Source organism: Coregonus lavaretus (assembly GCF_964263955.1).
Source record: "Coregonus lavaretus genome assembly, chromosome: 19".
Classification (NCBI taxonomy): Eukaryota; Metazoa; Chordata; class Actinopteri; order Salmoniformes; family Salmonidae; genus Coregonus; species Coregonus lavaretus.
Window position 1 is genome coordinate 44,280,665 of NC_140006.1, and position 18,729 is coordinate 44,299,393.

The window sequence follows — 18,729 nt, forward strand, 5'->3', positions numbered from 1 at the left end:
TCTTATACAGTATATGGTGATTTGTAGATCAGTCGACAGTCGTTTTAATGCTCTCGAACATGGCCAAAGTCAGGGTGAGTTAAGGAAACCTGCCTATTTTCCTCGAAAGTACGTAATGTCACGATTCCAAAGCTATATATTACAGAGAACAAGTAAATGATCTGGCATCTGGGAAAATATTTGTTGTACTTGTTCACGAAATTCATGCTAAATGTATTTTTTTTTTTGTTGCTTGCGCCCGATTGACTCCTTGGAGTGCTTTCCTTTTCCCAGAATCGCCCAGAATGCACCGCGCCGCCAATTGTGACAACGTACACAATGGGCGTTAAATACGATTCCAATGGAGTTTCCCCATCTCCTTAAGTATCACTGCCCATATTTGACAAAAGATAGATCCCTCTAGCCATGACCATGTCAAGGTCAACAGTATTACTAATTGGAGTGGCAACTATGGACGGGATTCTTCAATGAAATGTTTGTCATTCAACAAGAGACTAGTTTTTAAATGCACATTTCACTTGACAAATACTGCCCCAAACATCTTAATGTAAAATTGCGTGACAGACCGATTTGGCAAAAATGTCAATGTATGACAGATTTCTTGATTTATCTTAGTTGACTATTTTGAGGAAGTGTATACTGGCTGTTGTTGCCATGTCATCTCAAGACAAATTATAATATTGCTGCTTTTCAAGCAAATGTCTTTTAAAGAGAGTATGCAAAGCAGATGTTGGCGTAAACCAAACCTAGTATGTGGCCGCCTTAACGCTCAATCAAATGATCTACACAAATTCAAAAGTCTAAAAAGACACTGAAAAAGCACATTAATTTATGCTAAAGCACTTTGTCAACTTACTGATTAATCAAAATTATCATGTTACTAAAAACAAACCATGTCAGTTATTTTGCTCCTTTATTCAGACATTCCAATTATTGCAGGTACAGTGTTAAATAATGACAATAAAAGCTCTTTTAGAGTAAAAGGAAAAAAAATAAAAACGGTATAGGTGGTAACTGATTACAAAAAAAGAATCAGTTACAGTCCCAGCAAAAATATTGTAATCAGATTACACACTTTTGAAAAACTAGATTACTTCTTGGATTACTTTTTAATGCAGAACGTATGATTGCGGAAAAAATAAATACATTATGACACCTTTCTCAATGACATTCAATTCAGCATTGAAAAAAGGTTAAAGTTAACATTTGTTCCACCTGAGCGAGTCCGACCACAAGTCAGAGACCACTGATGACGACAAATGTGTTTTATGATTCATTTTAATCTAATGCCTCCCAAGGGGAAAGTTATCGAAAGTAATCAGATTACGTTACTGAGTTTGGGTAATCCAAAAGTTACGGATTACAATTTTGAACAGGTAACTAGTAACTAACGGATTACATTTAGAACCTACCCAACCCTGCTGGCAGTTTGTATCCTACTAGTTCTGAACTGTGGAAAAGTAATGAACCGTGAATTAAAAACAAAGTGCACATCTTCTCCACTACATTAATGGATACATATATTTTTAAAAAACTTTAATTCAGAGAAATCAATATACCGTATGTATGCCTGTTGAAGGGGTAGCAATGGAAGGCAACTAGGACGCACCACAACCTTCCAGCAGCCTGTAAAGAGGCTTTAAGCAGTAAGGAATTGGGCATCTAGAAATGGAGCAACATGCTTTTTGAGATATATAGTCAAGTGAAGATGGAATGGGAAATTGGGAGTCCACAGTCTTGAATCTGGGGAGGTCGTTTCATTTTATAATTTTTATACACCATGCGAATTTTTGTCAATCTTCTTTTTCAGATGGTGTTTGTAAGCCAAGATGTCCCGGTTCCATTTGGTGATGGTCTGCTTTTCACACACCCAGATCTCCTGGGCCACCTAGGGAGAAAAGGAGAAATGGGGTTGAATAGGGACAAATGTGCATCAATCCCAGTTCTTCCAAAAAAGAATTCCCGTAAGTATATGTAAACAAGGACTATTTATGATAAGCCCATTCAAAAAACATGTTGACTCCGGTACTGTATACTGGTGGAGTGTAACAGTGCAGCACCAGTGTCCCAATAGCATGGAGGAGTATATTTTAACAGTGCAGCACCGGTGTATTCAGACAGTGTGGCAGTGGTCCACCAGTGTATTTAAAAGCAACCCTTTCATACAAAATAGTGTTCCAATTCTTTGATCCGCACCTGCTGGATGAGCCTGAAGTCGTGGCTAACCAGCATCATACCGCCTTCGTACGCGTTGATGGCGTCGGCCAGGGCGTCAATGGTCTCGATGTCCAAGTGATTGGTGGGCTCGTCCAGGAAGAGCATATGGGCATTCTGCCCAGCCAGCCAGGCAAAGCACACCCGGCACTTCTGCCCGTCAGACAGGTTTCTGATGGGGTTCACCTGGGGAAAATGCAGAAAATTGGCACCAATGTCAGTAAATTAGGGCGGCAGGTAGCCTAGTGGTTAAGAGCGTTGGGCCAGTAATCGACAGGTCGCTGGTTCCAATCTCCGAGCCAATTAGGTGAAAGATCTGTCGATGTGCCCTTGATCAAGGCACTTAACCCAAATTGCTCCTGTAAGTCACTCTGTATAAGAGTCTGCTAAATGACTAACATGTAATGTCAATTGTCGTAAGACAGTCCCCCAATTCATATATAGGGTTTTAATTTAATTACAGACTTGAGTTGAATTTAAATTGACTACAACCCTGCAGACCTGGGTTCAAATATAAATCATTTTTTTGCCAAATACTTAAGCTGCCCTAGGAGCTTGCATGGTGCAAATGGAAATAATGGAATAGTCCCAAAAGTACAAACCCCACTCCCCTGGCATGCCAGACAGGCTCAATCAAACGTTCAAAGTATTTGAAAACAGGTCTGCAACATGACAATATTTTAAGGATCACTAATGATCAAACTGACCTGCTGTTTGCCCGTCAGCCCATAGCGGCCGATGATCTTCCTCATATCCTCCCTCTCCTTGATCTCTGGGTAACACTTCATCATGTAATCCAGGGGTGAGAGGTCGAGTTCCAGCTGCTCTGTTAGATGCTTTAGAGAGGAAATAAAGAGTAGGTTCAGCCTTGTGAATCAGGCAGATTTGTAAAAATGTCTAACTTCAGAAGTTGTCCTGTGACGCTTGTTGGGGGGTGGGGGGGGGTCATAGAGCAAAACCGAGAACACCATCGTGTTTGTGCGAGTAATCTTTCCATAGAGGGAAAAGTTGGTAGACCAAACCGTTCTGACCCTAGATGTTTTCGTGAGAAGGCCGAATTTCAGGATGTCTCATGTTCTGACAGACACCGCTGTCTCTGTCACCTTTCACCGCAGATGCAGAAGGGCGACATCGGCGGAGGATTGCAAAACAAACCTGATCTCTAGCTTAAACTGACAGATTTTGATGGGAATTTTTTTATATAATGCTAATTTGATTTCCACAGGGGCGCAGACATCGACTCCAAGGTGTTAATGTGTGGACATCACTATTTATAATTGGGATGTCGCTTTTCAACCATAAGTTTAAAATAAAATCACTGGAGGACGTCTTTAACTTCAAGTAATACAATAAAACAAAAGATGCCACTGACCATCCCTTCATAACCACAGCACAGAATCAGTTGGTGGAGCTCCATTGTTTTCTCTCTCAAAATTTGCAGTCTACTCCAAATTTGGCATTGTAGGAACATACATGAATTAAAGGTTTCTGACAGACTTGTCAAAGACAGTTTAGGCTATTAGTGCACTTTAAAATGGGTATGCTACCTGGTGATATCTGCCAATCTTGACGTGGGAGTTCTTGCGGATCATACCGTCAGTAGGGAGGAGCTGAGGACAAAGAATGACGAGACGTTAGCAGGGGCGGACAGGGGACGTTAGCAGGGGCGGACAGGGGACGTTAGCAGGGGCGGACAGGGGACGTTAGCAGGGGAGGACAGGGGACGTTAGCAGGGGAGGACAGGGGACGTTAGCAGGGGCGGACAGGGGACGTTAGCAGGGGAGGACAGGGGACGTTAGCAGGGGAGGACAGGGGACGTTAGCAGGGGAGGACAGGGGACGTTAGCAGGGGAGGACAGGGGACGTTAGCGGGGGCGGACAGGACACGTTAGCGGGGGCGGACAGGACAGGGGACGTTAGCGGGGGCGGACAGGACAGGGGACGTTAGCGGGGGCGGACAGGACAGGGGACGTTAGCGGGGGCGGACAGGACAGGGGACGTTAGCGGGGGCGGACAGGACAGGGGACGTTAGCGGGGGCGGACAGGACAGGGGACGTTAGCGGGGGCGGACAGGGGACGTTAGCGGGGGCGGACAGGGGACGTTAGCGGGGGCGGACAGGGGACGTTAGCAGGGGCGGACAGGGGACGTTAGCAGGGGAGGACAGGGGACGTTAGCAGGGGAGGACAGGGGACGTTAGCAGGGGCGGACAGGGGACGTTAGCAGGGGCGGACAGGGGACGTTAGCAGGGGCGGACAGGGGACGTTAGCAGGGGCGGACAGGGGACGTTAGCAGGGGCGGACAGGGGACGTTAGCAGGGGCGGACAGGGGACGTTAGCAGGGGAGGACAGGGGACGTTAGCAGGGGAGGACAGGGGACGTTAGCAGGGGAGGACAGGGGACGTTAGCAGGGGAGGACAGGGGACGTTAGCAGGGGCGGACAGGGGACGTTAGCAGGGGCGGACAGGGGACGTTAGCAGGGGAGGACAGGGGACGTTAGCAGGGGAGGACAGGGGACGTTAGCAGGGGCGGACAGGGGACGTTAGCAGGGGCGGACAGGGGACGTTAGCAGGGGCGGACAGGGGACGTTAGCAGGGGCGGACAGGGGACGTTAGCAGGGGCGGACAGGACAGGGGACGTTAGCAGGGGAGGACAGGGGACGTTAGCAGGGGCGGACAGGGGACCGGGATGGGATGTCTGATCAGAAACATTTATACTTTGATAAGTTGAAGAGCCATTGAAAGTGCCCACAAATTATTCATTTAAAAAACATTTGAAAATCATTTTACTAGCATAGGCAACTGAACAGAAAAAAATAGAAAAATGACAGTTTACAGGTGGTTTCTACTCATTGACCCTCACTTATCAGTAAAAATGGTACCACTTTAAGGTAACGCCTCATGGCATGGCCGAACAGCAGAACAATTAGTTAGCTAAATTACCATATATAAACCATAATGCCAAGACTCACCTCTCCAGTGAGAAGTTTGAGCAGGGTGGACTTCCCGGCCCCGTTGGGCCCCACAAGGGCCACTCGGGTGTCGAGGTCTATGCCAAACTCAAGGTTCTTGTATATATGGGGCTGAAACGTCAAACAAGGGAAAAACACAAGACAAATTCACACAAACCATAGTGGAAAAACATGATTGAGTATAGTTTGGAGCCGGAATTTCTCTTTTGTCATAAATAAAAAACAAAATAGATAAACATTCAGTTAGGCAGAAGTGAGAGAAGGTTGACAATCACCTACCTGGTCATCAGAGTACTTGAAGCTGACATTCTGGACCATGATGACCGGAGGGGGAATCTTCCCACAGGGAGGAAAACAAAATGACAGGGTCTACAAAAAGAGAAGAAGAAGAATGAGCTTCCTGTCCTCAGTTCTGAGGTAGGAGTTCAGGATGATTTGCAGATTGTCTGATCCCTGCCTTGTGGCCTACCACCCTGAATGGAGCTATGTGATTATGGCTTCTCTTTTGCAATTCTATAAAACAAATCTGTTATCCTGTAATTGACTAACCCCGTGGCATCCACTGTACACTTTTCTGCGTTACAATTGACCATAACTATGGTTGTGAATTAATGTTCAGAAATTTCTCAAATAGAGATCACCCAAACTCTGGGGACCTGCCTTCAATAATATCCACTTTTACTATGGTCCAGAGAATGTTCTGACCATGTGACTTGCCCCGGGCTGTAGTCAAAACTAGTTACACAAAAAAAAGACCACCTGTTCCTACCCTATAATGGGAAGCACTGTCACCTTCATCCACCGAGTCAAAGTCACTGAACAGACTTACTTTGTCATTGGAAACGCTCTCAGTCAGGCCAGAGGCCACCATCTTCTGCAGCGTCTTCTCTTTACTCTGGGCTTGACGAGCCAGCTTGGCTGAGCCGTGCCCAAACCGGGCTATGTAGTTCTGGTGGGGTGGTAAGGAGAGAAAGATGAGGGAGGTTTACAAAAATAACTGTTTGGTGAAGCACTCCCTCTCATCACCGTGTGTCACACTACTTTATTGAACTTTAAAACGGTTTGGATGAAACGACCAAGCCAAGCTGGTGGTTCCAAAATAACCCATCACTATGGCCTGATCCATCACATATTACTGCCGTCAGCCCGACTTTCACATAAATATTGCCTAACCACTAGTGTATGAGGAAGCGTGTTTAGAGAAAGTGAATCTTATATACCTTCATGTGTTTGATCTGGTCCTGCTCCCAGTTGAACCTCTTCATCTGGTTCTCTTCCAGCTCCTCCCTGGTCTTTATGTACTGGTCGTAGTTGCCCTAACCAGGAAGTAAACAAACAGTTTTTACATGAGTACCATTTTACACTTGAAATGGGATGTACTCGCACACTGGAGTCCTTTTCCTTTGTTCTTATGACTTGAATATAGTAACTTTTATTCAGAGTAACTCACCAAGGGCAAATACAATATAAAACAAGTAGATGGTTGAAGTCTGAGTAAGTATCTGGGCCTAAAACTAACTTTTTTGTATATCAGCCACTGTGGCAGGTAAAAAAAAAAAAAAATTATAATTAATATATATATATATATATATATATATATATAGTGGCTATTTGAAGAACCTCAAATATAAAATATATTTTGATTTGTTTAACACTTTTTTTAGTTACTACATGATTCCATGTGTTATTTCATAGTTTTGATGTCTTCACTATTATTCTACAATGTAAAAAAAATTGTACAAATAAAAGAAAAATCCTTGAATGAGTAGGTGTCCAAACTTTTCACTGCTACACACACATACAAATAATCTACCAGCCACTTGAGTAAATTAGACCAACTTTTATGCCGCTGCTTCTAAAAACTAATCTTTCAGCACTCACAGCCCCCCCCAGACAGGCAGTGTTGCTGCGCTAGGTGGGATAACTATAACGTTAGGATTCACATTTCTTTGTGCATTACCAGATATGAAACAAAACGTCAGAAATACTTTGAAAACAGCTACTGCAATATTTATTTTGCTATAAAAACACAACTCGACCTTGTGCCCATACTTGACTATTTTTATTAAAACGCTCAAACTGTAGAGCCCCGAGTGTGACCACGCGCCAACGCGGCTGGTGAATTAGACATACTTACAGGCCAATGCCAAAATCTACCCACGTTTGGCAGGTGGCCGGTGTTAATTTTAGGCCCGGGTATGTCTCCTGAGTGGCGCAGTGGTCTAAGGCACTGCATCGCAGTGCTAGCGGTGCCACTAGAGATCCTGGTTCAAATCCAGGCTCTGTCGTAGCCGGCCGCGACCGGGAGACCCATGGGGCGGCGCACAATTGGCCCAGCGTCATCCAGGGTAGGGGAGGGAATGGCCGGCAGGGATGTAGCTCAGATGGTAGAACATGGCGGTTGTGGGTTCGATTCCCACGGGGGGCCAGTATGAAAAATAAATAAAAATAATGTATGCACTCACTAACTGTAAGTTGCTCTGGATAAGAGCGTCTGCTAAATGACTAAAATGTAAATGTAAAATTATTCTAAACCAGATAAACACCTCATTGGTCCATGTTGGCTCATGGCAAAGTGCAGCTGCTCTTACCGTGTAGTATTTCAGCTTGCGCTCGTGTAAGTGCATGATGTTGGTGCACACGCCGTTAAGGAAGTCTTGCGAATGGGAAATCAGGACCAGAATACGTTTGAATCTGTTAAAATTGGAGAGAGAGAGAAAAATGTGGACACTTCAAAATACAGACAAATCTTGAGTTACACCAAACATGGGGATTCTTCATCAAATGTCAGGAATTATAGTCAAAGTATATAGCCAGTGGTTAGCACAGATGAGGAAACTTCATGAGCAATGTCTAAAACATCTCATCTTGGAACTAGTAGTCCCCTGTAGCTCAGTTGGTAGAGCATGGCGCTTGCAACGCCAGGGTTGTGGGTTCGTTTCCCACAGGGGGCCAGTATGAAAAATGTATGCACTAACTGTAAGTCGCTCTGGATAAGAGCCTCTGCTAAATGACTAAAATGTAAAAATGTAACTAACAAACCCTGTGGCATCCATTCTATACTCTTTGGCACGCTGCTGGGATCAGATAAACGCTTCGGTCTAGTTTTTGTCAACGCGCCCCCGCACTGACAACACGCTGACAACACGCTGACAACACGCTGACAACACGCTGCCAGGCAGGGACACTATAATTCGGCCTTTTGTTTACATCATGTCACAGCAGCGAAAAATAGCTTAAAAAACGAGTAGATAGCGGAAAACAACAATGTTTACATGATTTTTTCCCCCAGTTTACCTCTGGAGTTATGGATCAATCCAAACCACAGTAGGTCATAGCAGAAACCTGACTTCAACCAATCTAAGGTGGCTTTTTCAGGTTAATAAAAGTAATTTCCTACAGCTTACACACACACGTAAATGGCCTTACTGGCTAAGCTCCTCCTCCAGCCACACACAGGCGTCCAGATCCAGATGGTTGGTTGGCTCATCCAGCAGCAACATGAAGGGCTTCAAGAACAGGGCCCTGGAGACAAGGAACCCACAAACAAGACCCAGGTTAGGCAACATGAAGGGCTTCAAGAACAGGGCTCTGGATTCCAGGAACACACAAACAAGACCCAGGTTAGGCAACATGAAGGGCTTCAAGAACAGGGCTCTGGATTCCAGGAACACACAAACAACACCCAGGTTAGGCAACATGAAGGGCTTCAAGAACAGGGCTCTGGATTCCAGGAACACACAAACAACACCCAGGTTAGGCAACATGAAGGGCTTCAAGAACAGGGCTCTGGATTCCAGGAACACACAAACAACACCCAGGTTAGGAATTTTAAAACAGTTACTTTTTTTGGGGGGGGGGGCACCTATCCCACCCCCCCAAAACATGAAAAACAGGGCATTTGCGAATGAAAAACACCTATTCACTCTTTAGGTGTGATTTAGATATTTAACATCTTAAACCTTTTAAATCTATAATTGTTTTTATGACTAAAAGCATTTGGGCAAAGTGAAACTCAACACAAGAGAGGAGTGCACAGAACTGTAGGGATCAGTTAAACGCTTCGGTCCGTTTTTGTCACTGCGACGTTGCACTGTAAACATACTGCTTGGCGGTGCCGCTATCATTCGGCCTTTCTTTACATCATTTCCAAACAGTTCTGAGCCCAAAGCCTTATAAATATATCCCATAGTTGGAGTGTTTTGTTAGGAATCTAAGTTATCTATTCAAGTAAACAAGTGGAAAAGAAAGTTTGATGTTATTTACCCAATTCCAAACCGCCCTTCAGAACCCTTGCAGCCCGGCCCCTACCCCTTTCATGAAGATCTGACAGTTTTCTGCAGCGATGCTTGAGAGTGTCTATGAAAAAGACTGGGCTCAAGGCCTGTATTCATAAAGTGTCTCAGAGTAGGATTGCGGATCTAGGATCAGGTCCCACCTGTTACGATTCAAAAGTTAAATAACGGATCCAATAAAATCAGCACTCCAACTCTGTGATGCTTTATGAATACGGGCCCAGGCTTTTGTATTGTACACGGTGTGTTTTGTACCTGGCCAGAGCGACGCGCATCCTCCAGCCTCCACTGAAGTCCTTAAGCTTCTTCTGCTGCATGGGGGCGGTGAAGCCAAGACCGTGGAGGATCTGGGAGGCTCGCACCTCCGCCTTGTCTGCATCCAGCTCCTCCAGGCGCTCGTACAGCTCCATCAGCTTCTCACACTCGGCTTTAGGGGAGAGAGAGAAAGGAGAGAGAGAGAGAGGGAGTAGGAAAAGAGAAGGCAGATGAGAATTTGGGTAGAAGAGAGTGAAAAAGAGAGGAGCAGGATAAGAAGAGGGAGAGAGGGAGTGGTGGAGAGAAAGAAGGGAACTTTTACTCTACAGTTTTCATTTTAACTGGTTGAGGGGGGGGGGGGGGGGGGGTGTAATCACGGTTGTTATCCCACCAAATAAGCCTTTGTGCCCTTGCCCGATGCTACATCATGAAGGCAACACATTCTGTAGGACTATTCGGGACATGGGAGGTAGTGTACCACGCCTAGGAAGGGAAGCTGCCACATTGAGCACAGTTCCCATGGTAACGTGGAAATACTCTATATAAACTACTACAACCTAGCAATCATTATAAAGCAATCACAATATCCCCACGCAAAACCTGACTCACTATAGAAGTCACCACAACAAGGTACAAAACGTTTTGCTAAACGGGAACAAATCTAAATTGCTCCATTTGAGACACTATTAGCGATGGTCTTCCTGGTTGGACAAAGTAAGCGAGGGGTGGATGCAAAACACTCACAGTCCTCGGAGGCCAGGCGCTCTGCCTCCTTCTCCAGATGGATCCTCTCCTCGTCCACCTCCATGACACACTGCAGGGCCGTCTTGTCGCTGGGCGCCATCTCGCGGGTCAGGTGGTAGATGTCAATGTGCTCTGGGATAGGTATCTCGCGGTGGCCAATGGCTGATAGCAACATGGATTTACCTGGAAAAGTAGAAAGATTTGTGAATGTGTCATTTTAGAGTCCCCATAGAGATCACATTTGTATTTCTAAATAAAGGTGGTGATAGTTCCAATAAAACGGCTGAGTTGGTTGAAAAAGGCGTCCCACAGAGACGGGTGTACCCACCACTGAAACTGACGTAGCAAAAAGGTGTCCCAAAGGCGCTGGGTCGTGTTTATTAGAGCACACCGTAGCAAAAAATGTTTCACAACAAAAAATGGAAATTAGCGTTTCTACCCAAAATGCTGTTTCAGAGGGATTTCTTCCGTTTTATGCCTAGTGAACAAGACCCAGGTGGCGGTAACGACTTACCAGTGCCGTTGAGGCCAATGAGGCCGTAGCGGCGTCCCGAGTTGAGCTCCAGGCTGGTGTCCTGCAGCAGCTCCTGCCCGTGGAAGGTGAGCGACAAGCTGGCGACGTGGACGTCCGTGCTGTTGGGGTGCGACGCCAGCACGCCGGTCACTGCCCGTGCCTCAGTTTTCTTCAGCTCAAACTCGTCCATCTCCTTGGTCAGGATATCCACACCTGTGACACAGTGGGACGTTTAGTTAGTAATTTTTTTATACATGAAAAGGGTTACCCATCTCCACTGACAAGACATGTGCGTGCCAGTCAACCCATATTTAACATGAGGTAACAACCACCCACTTACATTACATTTTAGTCATTTAGCAGACGCTCAAATCAAGAGCGATTTAGTGCAAGAAGAATACAAATACATCTCTGAACACCTAAAGTAACTGTGAAGAGGATTTAAACTTGAGCCCTTTAGTTTCTCTATAATTGGCAACTATTACCGTTGCTTTCGGCTCCATTCTGCTGGCCTTGCTCTGGTCCCTCTCCCTCTCCGTCCTCTCCTGGTTTTTTGGCCTTCTGCCGGGATTTGGCGGCTTCCTTCTTCTTCTGCGCCTTCTTCTTGGCCAGGTCGGAGGGCATGGCTGCTGCGGACCTGGAGGACTAAATTAAACCTGAAGACACAGCGAACGGGGAACAAAGTAGGGGAAACTGGGTCAGTAATGTTGTGTTGCCTGCATCTGGATTATCCGAGAAGCTAATGCGGTAGCTAAGCAGTCTTCAGGTGAAAGTCATTTTGTATTGTTTGATGCAGCGCCTACAATGGAACAGAGTAGCAAGCCAATGTTGGGTGTACACCTATTTTCCACTAGTTAGCATAAGAGTAACGTTATATAACTGCTTGAGTTAAGGGGGTCGCCTGTTTGTTAGATTCATGGTGACTTGTTGCTGACCAGCTAAATGACAAATTCAATGCATTTAACCCTGATAAAGCCCTGCTTGATTGGGCTTTAGTGGAATGGCTTGCAAGTCCTCCCTTCCAGCCTTAGTTGACATCAATGATATATATTAACCCTAGCTAACATACTGGGGGCACTGTTTTGAAGCCACAACCATTTTTGTACTGCATCGCAGTGGGCCCCGTGTAGCTCAGTTGGTAGAGCATGGCGCTTGCAACGCCAGGGTTGTGGGTTCGATTCCCACGGGGGGGCCAGTATAAACAATATAAAAATAAGAGCGTCTGCTAAAATGACTAAAATGTCGATAGAGACCCGGGTTCGAGCCTAGGATGTTCTTGTCCCATCGCGCTCTACGACGCTTTCGGGTTAAGCGAGCAGTGTGTCAAGAAACAGTGCGACAGGGTCGTGTTTCAGAGGACACGTGGCTCTCGACCTTCGCCTCTACCTGAGTTGCAGTGATGGGACAAGACTAACTACCTATTGCAAAAGGGGTTAAAAAAAACACATGTAAACATCACTAAGTAAATATAGAAATTGAGTACCAATTTCATTGTCCCCACAACAAATACATACATGTCATTTTGTGTTTGAACCATTTTATTGAAATACTGCAGAATTCCATTCATTCCTATGGAGGACTGGTCCTTCTGAGGAGCACCAATATGGCGGCCGGTGGCTTCAAAGTCTCTCATTAGCTACATCGCATTAACAATCTAGTGTCTATACACATCATTGGTTGCCATTCGCATCGCAATCAAAGCCGAGACGTTGAAAATTGCTAGTCCATATCTGGTTACATCGCTGCTGGATTTTACGCCAAGATCGCTGACGGTATGTAACTTGCTAATCATTCGTGCATTGAATTGGTGCCGCTGTGGTGTTAGCAACCAGTGCATTCCGGGCCTAGCATCGTTACTCAACACCAATAAATGCCAGATACCAGCATCCTTTTTCTTGTAGCTAGCCTAGCAAGCTAGTTCACGTTCTTAAAGGATAGCAGTATGCGCTGAAGAACCGGGGTAGTTAGCCAGGTGGGTAATGTAATCATTTCCTGCCATTTACCTAGTTATCTATGTTAACCAATATCCTCCATAATTTAATCAACTAGCCAACTGCAATTGCGGTAACTAACTAGATGCGAAACTGGCGCCCTTGACCATTATATTTGGAGGCTGAAATATTGAGGCCCCTAAATTACCAAGCTAACGTTCGCTAGCTAAAGGCTAACCGTTATATTCAACCAAAGGCCAAATTGTCTAGCTAAAATTACCTCCGAATCTAGAGTTAGCAATCTTATCACAAATCCAGGAATCCCGTGTGGGCCTTCTTATCCTTTGATTTGACAGATGCCAATAATTCCGCTGGCTAGGAATCCAAAAACGATTGATGAGTCAGACTCCCAAGTAATTATTCAGGTAACTGGTGGCTAATGCCGAAGCAACTCGTGGTCCTTTTTTCACTGCATTGTGTAACTAGCTAGTTTACCGGCGGTATGCTAGCTCGACTTTAGTTAGCTAGCTAGTTACTAATCCAAACTAACAGATCCAACCAATAATGTATCACTTGCCTTCTTACTCAATTCCACATATAAAATATTATTTGTGACTGTGTCAGGTGTGGTTCATATACGTTTAAATATAATGAAAGCTCTTTTCTTACCGGTCTTGTACCTGTTCACCCGCGGCGGCGACGACGTTAGAAACGCACAAGAAAGAATTAGCTCGTTGCCGAGCGTTCAACGCCGGCTCACCAACCAATGAAACGCCGAGTTGTCTTTGTAGCCCCACCTTCTCATTTTAATATAGTGCGGGTAAAATAGGAAGGGGTTGGTGGGAAATGGTGTCTTCTGTAAGTCATTACCGAAAAAACACTATCAAGACGAGAAATGATTCATTATTGCCACATAGTGTGGAGTGGGCCTCACAAGTCAGCGTCAGAACACGTTTTAGGCTACATGGATATCCTGGAAAACAAAAATTCGTGAAGCTAAAAATACATAATTGTAACTATTGGAACAGTAGACAAGGTTGTTTACACATATAAATCTAATGAAATTGTGTTTGTCACATGCGCCGAGTACAACAGGTGTAGACCTTACCGTGAAATGCTTACTTACAAGCCCTTATCCAACAATACAGTTCAAGAAATAGAGTTAAGAAAATATTTACTAAATAAACTAAAGTAACAAATAAAATAAAAAGTAACAAAATAACAATAACGAGGCTATATACAGGGGGTACCGGTAGGAGTCAATGTGTGTGTGTGTGTGGGGGGGGGGGGGGGGGTACAGGTTAGTCTAATCTAAACACTCAAGCAGTGTTGGGGTCAATTCCATTTCAATTCAGTCAATACTCAATTCAGGAAGTAAACTGAAATACCAATTCAATTTTTTCTAATTGAGAAACATTGGAATTGTTAGTGCAGTCTTCTATATTGGTTTGCGGCAGTTTTTGAAATACATGGCATGACAACATTGAATCATAACAACAGCAAATACATATAACCCGTAACCAAATACATCTATCTACAAATTGCACTGGAAGGACTGGCTTTAGCAGTCAAGGTTAACCCTAACCTTAACCTCACTAAAACTATACCTAACCCTTGTTCCTAAACCTGACCTTAAAGCCGAAATCCGCATAAGGTGAAACAGCGCCACTGTTCGCCCCAGCGCATTTGTTAATGTTTTATAGATTAAACTGAGGCGCAGAGCGTCCAGCATCGTTTAAAAAAATACTTTTCAGTACACACTCTGCTGTTTTATGCAATGACGTGCAATGATGTCAGAGGGAAGCAAACAGTGTTCATTGTTTAAAGTAACTTATTTGTTGAAGTAATATCGCAAACAGGCCTGGCAGTTTCACCAAGTACGGATTCCAGGTTTAACCCTAATTAATTTTGACCCCAATACCTGACCTTAAAGGGGCAATCTGTGATTGGTATGTACATTTTGGGACTTTTCAATTAATTATACTATTGATTTTTGAAGAATATAACTTATAAATGCCTCATGAGCTTAGTTCAACTGTCGTACCCCATCAGAACCAAAAATATAAGCTTGTTTTACAATTAAATTGTTTACAGACCAAGGAGTAAACAAACACTGTAGACTATAGCCTCAAAACATGGTTAAAACCATCATGTTGATCTCATGGATGGTCAGTCCTTCCATCCATAGCTCTATGAATTTGAGAGTGGTTGCATTTCTCCAGCGCCATCCCTCAGCTGTTTGGGGGAAGAGTGGCGGTGTGGCACTTGTTTAAACTGCAGATTTCCCCTTTAAGTTTTCGTTCTGCCGATCTAATATACACTTCCTATCTAAAAACAAGGGGTAGACTTTGCATATTTTGAACCCGATTGAACATCTCTGGAGAGACCTGAAAATCGCTGTGCAGCGATGCTCCCCATCCAACCTGACAGAGCTTGAGAGGATCTGCAGAAAAGAATGGGAGAAACTCCCCAAATACAGGTGTGCCAAATTTGTAGCGTCATACCCAAGAAGACTTGAGGCTGTAATCGCTGCCAAAGGTGTTTCAACAAAGTACCAAGTAGGGTCTGAATACTTATATAAAAACAGAATTTGAGCGTGCATAACTATTCACCCCCCCCCCCCCCCCCCCAAAGTCAATACTTTGCAGAGCCACCTTTTGCAGCAATTACAGCTGCAAGTCTCTTGGGGTATGTCTCTATAAGCTTGGCACATCTAGCCACTGGGATGTTTGCCCATTCTTCAAGGCAAAACTGCTCCAGCTCCTTCAAGTTGGATGAGTTCCGCTGGTATGCAGAAATCTTTGTCATACCACAGATTCTCAATTGGATTGAGGTCTGGGCTTTGACTAGGCCATTCCAAGACATTTTAAATGTTTCCCCTTAAACCACTCGAGTGTTGCTTTAGCAGTATGCTTAGGGTCATTGTCCTGCTGGAAGGTGAACCTCCGCTTGCTACAGACTCCCCTCAGCCCCGAGCTGTGCCCTGGACACCATATGTGAACTGATTGCCCCGCATCTATCCTCAGAGTTCGTACTGCTTGGTGACCTAAACTGGGATATGCTTAACACCCCGGCCAACCTACAATCTAAATTAGATGCCCTCAATCTCACACAAATTATCAACGAACCTACCAGGTACAACCCAAAATCTGTAAACATGGGCACCATCATAGATATCATCCTGACAAATGTACCCTCTAAATACACCTCCGCTGTCTTCAACCAGGATCTCAGCGATCACTGCCTTATTGCCTGCGTCCGTAATGGGTCCGCGGTCAAACGACCACCCATCATCACTGTCAAACGCTCCCTAAAACACTTTAGCGAGCAGGCCTTTCTAATTGTCCTGGCCCGGGTATCCTGGATGGATATTGACCTCATTCCGTCAGTAGAGGATGCCTGGTTGTTCTTTAAAAGTGCTTTCCTATCAATCTTAAATAAGCATGCCCCATTCAAAAAATGCAGAACTAAAAACAGATATAGCCCCTGGTTCTCCTCAGACTTGACTGCCCTTGACCAGCACAAAAACATCCTGTGGCGTACTGCATTAGCATCGAACAGCCCCCGCGATATGCAACTTTTCAGGGAAGTCAGGAACCAATATACACAATCAGTTAGGAAAGCAAAGGCTAGCTTTTTCAAACAGAAATGTGCATCCTGTAGCACTAACTCCCAAAAGTTTTGGGACACTGTAAAGTCCATGGAGAATAAGAGCACCTCCTCCCAGCTGCCCACTGCACTGAGGCTAGGAAACACTGTCATCACCGATAAATCTACAATAATCGAGAATTTCAACAAGCATTTTGCTACGGCTGGCCATGCTTTCCACCTGGCTACCACTACCCCGGCCACCAGCTCTGCACCCTCCGCTGCAACTTGCCCATGCCCCCCCCCCGCTTCTCCTTTACACAAATTCAGACAGCTGATGTTCTGAAAGAGCTGAAAAATCTGGACCCCTACAAATCAGCTGGGCTAGACAATCTGGACCCTTTCTTTCTAAAATGAGCTGCCGAAATTGTCGCAACCCCTATTACTAGCCTGTTCAATCTCTCTTTCATAACGTCTGAGATCCCCAGAGATTGGAAAGCTCCCGAGGTCATCCCCCTCTTCAAAGGGGGTGACACTCTAGATCCAAACTGTAACAGACCTATATCCATCCTGCCCTGTCTTTCGAAAGTTTTTGAAAGCCAAGTTAACAAACAGATCACCGACCATTTTGAATCCCAACGTACCTTCTCCGCTATGCAATCCGGTTTCCGAGCTGGTCATGGGTGCACCTCAGCCACGCTCAAGGTCCTAAACGATATTATAACCGCGATCGATAAAAGACAGTATTGCGCAGCCGTCTTCATCAACCTTGCCTTTGGCTTTCGACTCTGTCAACCACTGCATTCTTATTGGCAGACTAAATAGCCTTGGTTTCTCAAATGACTGCCTCGCCTGGTTCACCCAACTACTTCTCAGATAGAGTTCAATGTGTTAAATCGGAGGGCCTGTTGTCTGGTCCTCTGGCAGTCTCTATGGGGGTGCCACAGGGTTCAATTTACGGGCCGACTCTATTCTCTGTGTATATCAATGATGTTGCTCTTGCTGCTGGTGACGCTCAGATCCACCACCATTTTGTATACATCTGGCCCTTCATTGGACACTGTGTTAACAAACTTCCAAACGAGTTTCAACGCCATACAACACTAATTAATTAAATTAAATTAATAATTAATTAATTAATTAACAACACTCCTTCCGTAGCGTCCAACTGCTCTTAAACACTAGTAAAACTAAATGCATGCTCTTCAACCGAACGCTGCTTGCACCCGCCCACCCGACTAGAATCACTACTCTCGGCGGGTCTGACCTAGAGTATGTGGACAACTACAAATACCTAGGTGTCTGGTTAGACTGTAAACTCTCCTTCCAGACTCACATTAAGCATCTCCAATCAAAAGTTAGACCAATGAGCTAAGATAAGGAAGGGATTTGCCTAGCAGGGATTTATAGATGACCTGGAGCCAGTGGGTTTGGCGACGAATATGCAGTGAGGGCCAGCCAACGAGAGCGTACAGGTCACAATGGTGGGGAGTATATGCCTTGTTGCAAACAGGATACATGTTTTGGAAATGTTTTATTCTGTACAGACTTCCTTCTTTTCACTCAGTTAGGTTAGTATTATGGAGTTACTATAATGTTGTTGATCCAACCTCAGTTTTCTATCACAGCCATTAAACTCTGTAACTGTTTTAAAGTCACCATTGGACTTTAAAACCCTGAGCGGTTTCCTTCCTCTCTGGCAACTGAGTTCGAAAGGACACCTGTATCATTGTAGTGACTGGGTGTATTGATTCACCATCCAAAATGTAATTAATAACTTCACCATGCTCAAAGGGACATTCAATGTCTACTGTCTACCAATAGGTGCCCTTCTTCGCGAGGCATTGGAAAACCTCCCTGGTCTTTGTGGTTGAATCTGTGTTTAAAATTCACTGCTCGACTGAGGGACCTTACAGGAAATTGTATGTGTGGGGCACAAAGATGAGGTAGTCATAAAAAAAATCATGTTAAACACTATTATTGCACACAGAGTGAGTCCATGCAACTTATTATGTGACTTGTTAAGTACATTTTTACTCCTGAACTTATTTAGGCTTGCCATAACAAAGGGGTTGGATACTTATTGACTCAAGACATTTCAGCTTTTCATTTTTAAATAACTTGTAAACATTTCGAAAAACATAATTCCACTTTGACATTATCTCTATTTAATTCATTTTAAAATCAGGCTGTGTAACCAAACAAAATGTGGAAAAAGTCA

At 44.6% G+C, this 18,729-nt stretch overlaps 1 protein-coding gene across 1 annotated transcript; it reads right to left on the bottom strand.

Annotated features, from left to right (window-relative positions):
* Window positions 1-896: 896 nt before the first annotated feature.
* On the bottom strand, window positions 897-13,674 carry LOC311146803 (ATP-binding cassette sub-family F member 2-like). The gene is made up of 15 exons (XM_084183401.1): window positions 13,590-13,674; window positions 11,475-11,645; window positions 10,990-11,202; window positions 10,476-10,658; window positions 9,732-9,903; window positions 8,611-8,706; window positions 7,773-7,875; window positions 6,402-6,497; window positions 6,011-6,130; window positions 5,461-5,550; window positions 5,182-5,292; window positions 3,762-3,824; window positions 2,922-3,050; window positions 2,197-2,400; window positions 897-1,888 (listed from the first exon to the last, which is right to left on the bottom strand). Exons 2-15 carry the CDS (start codon window positions 11,611-11,613, stop codon window positions 1,772-1,774), a joined length of 1,836 nt encoding a protein of 611 aa, XP_084039527.1. The 5' UTR covers window positions 11,614-11,645; window positions 13,590-13,674; the 3' UTR covers window positions 897-1,771.
* Between the last annotated feature and the right edge of the window lie 5,055 nt (window positions 13,675-18,729).

What these genes read in the sequence shown, in the direction of transcription:
- LOC311146803 (XM_084183401.1), bottom strand. Translation starts at nt 11,613, where the DNA reads ATGCCCTCCGACCTGGCCAAGAAGAAGGCGCAGAAGAAGAAGGAAGCC. An exon ending in GAATGGAGCCGAAAGCAACG is followed by an intron (nt 11,203 to 11,474) that starts GTAATAGTTGCC and finishes ACTGTGTCACAG; the next exon opens with GTGTGGATATCCTGACCAAG. An exon ending in GCAAGCTGAAATACTACACG is followed by an intron (nt 6,498 to 7,772) that starts GTAAGAGCAGCT and finishes CTTCCTGGTTAG; the next exon opens with GGCAACTACGACCAGTACAT.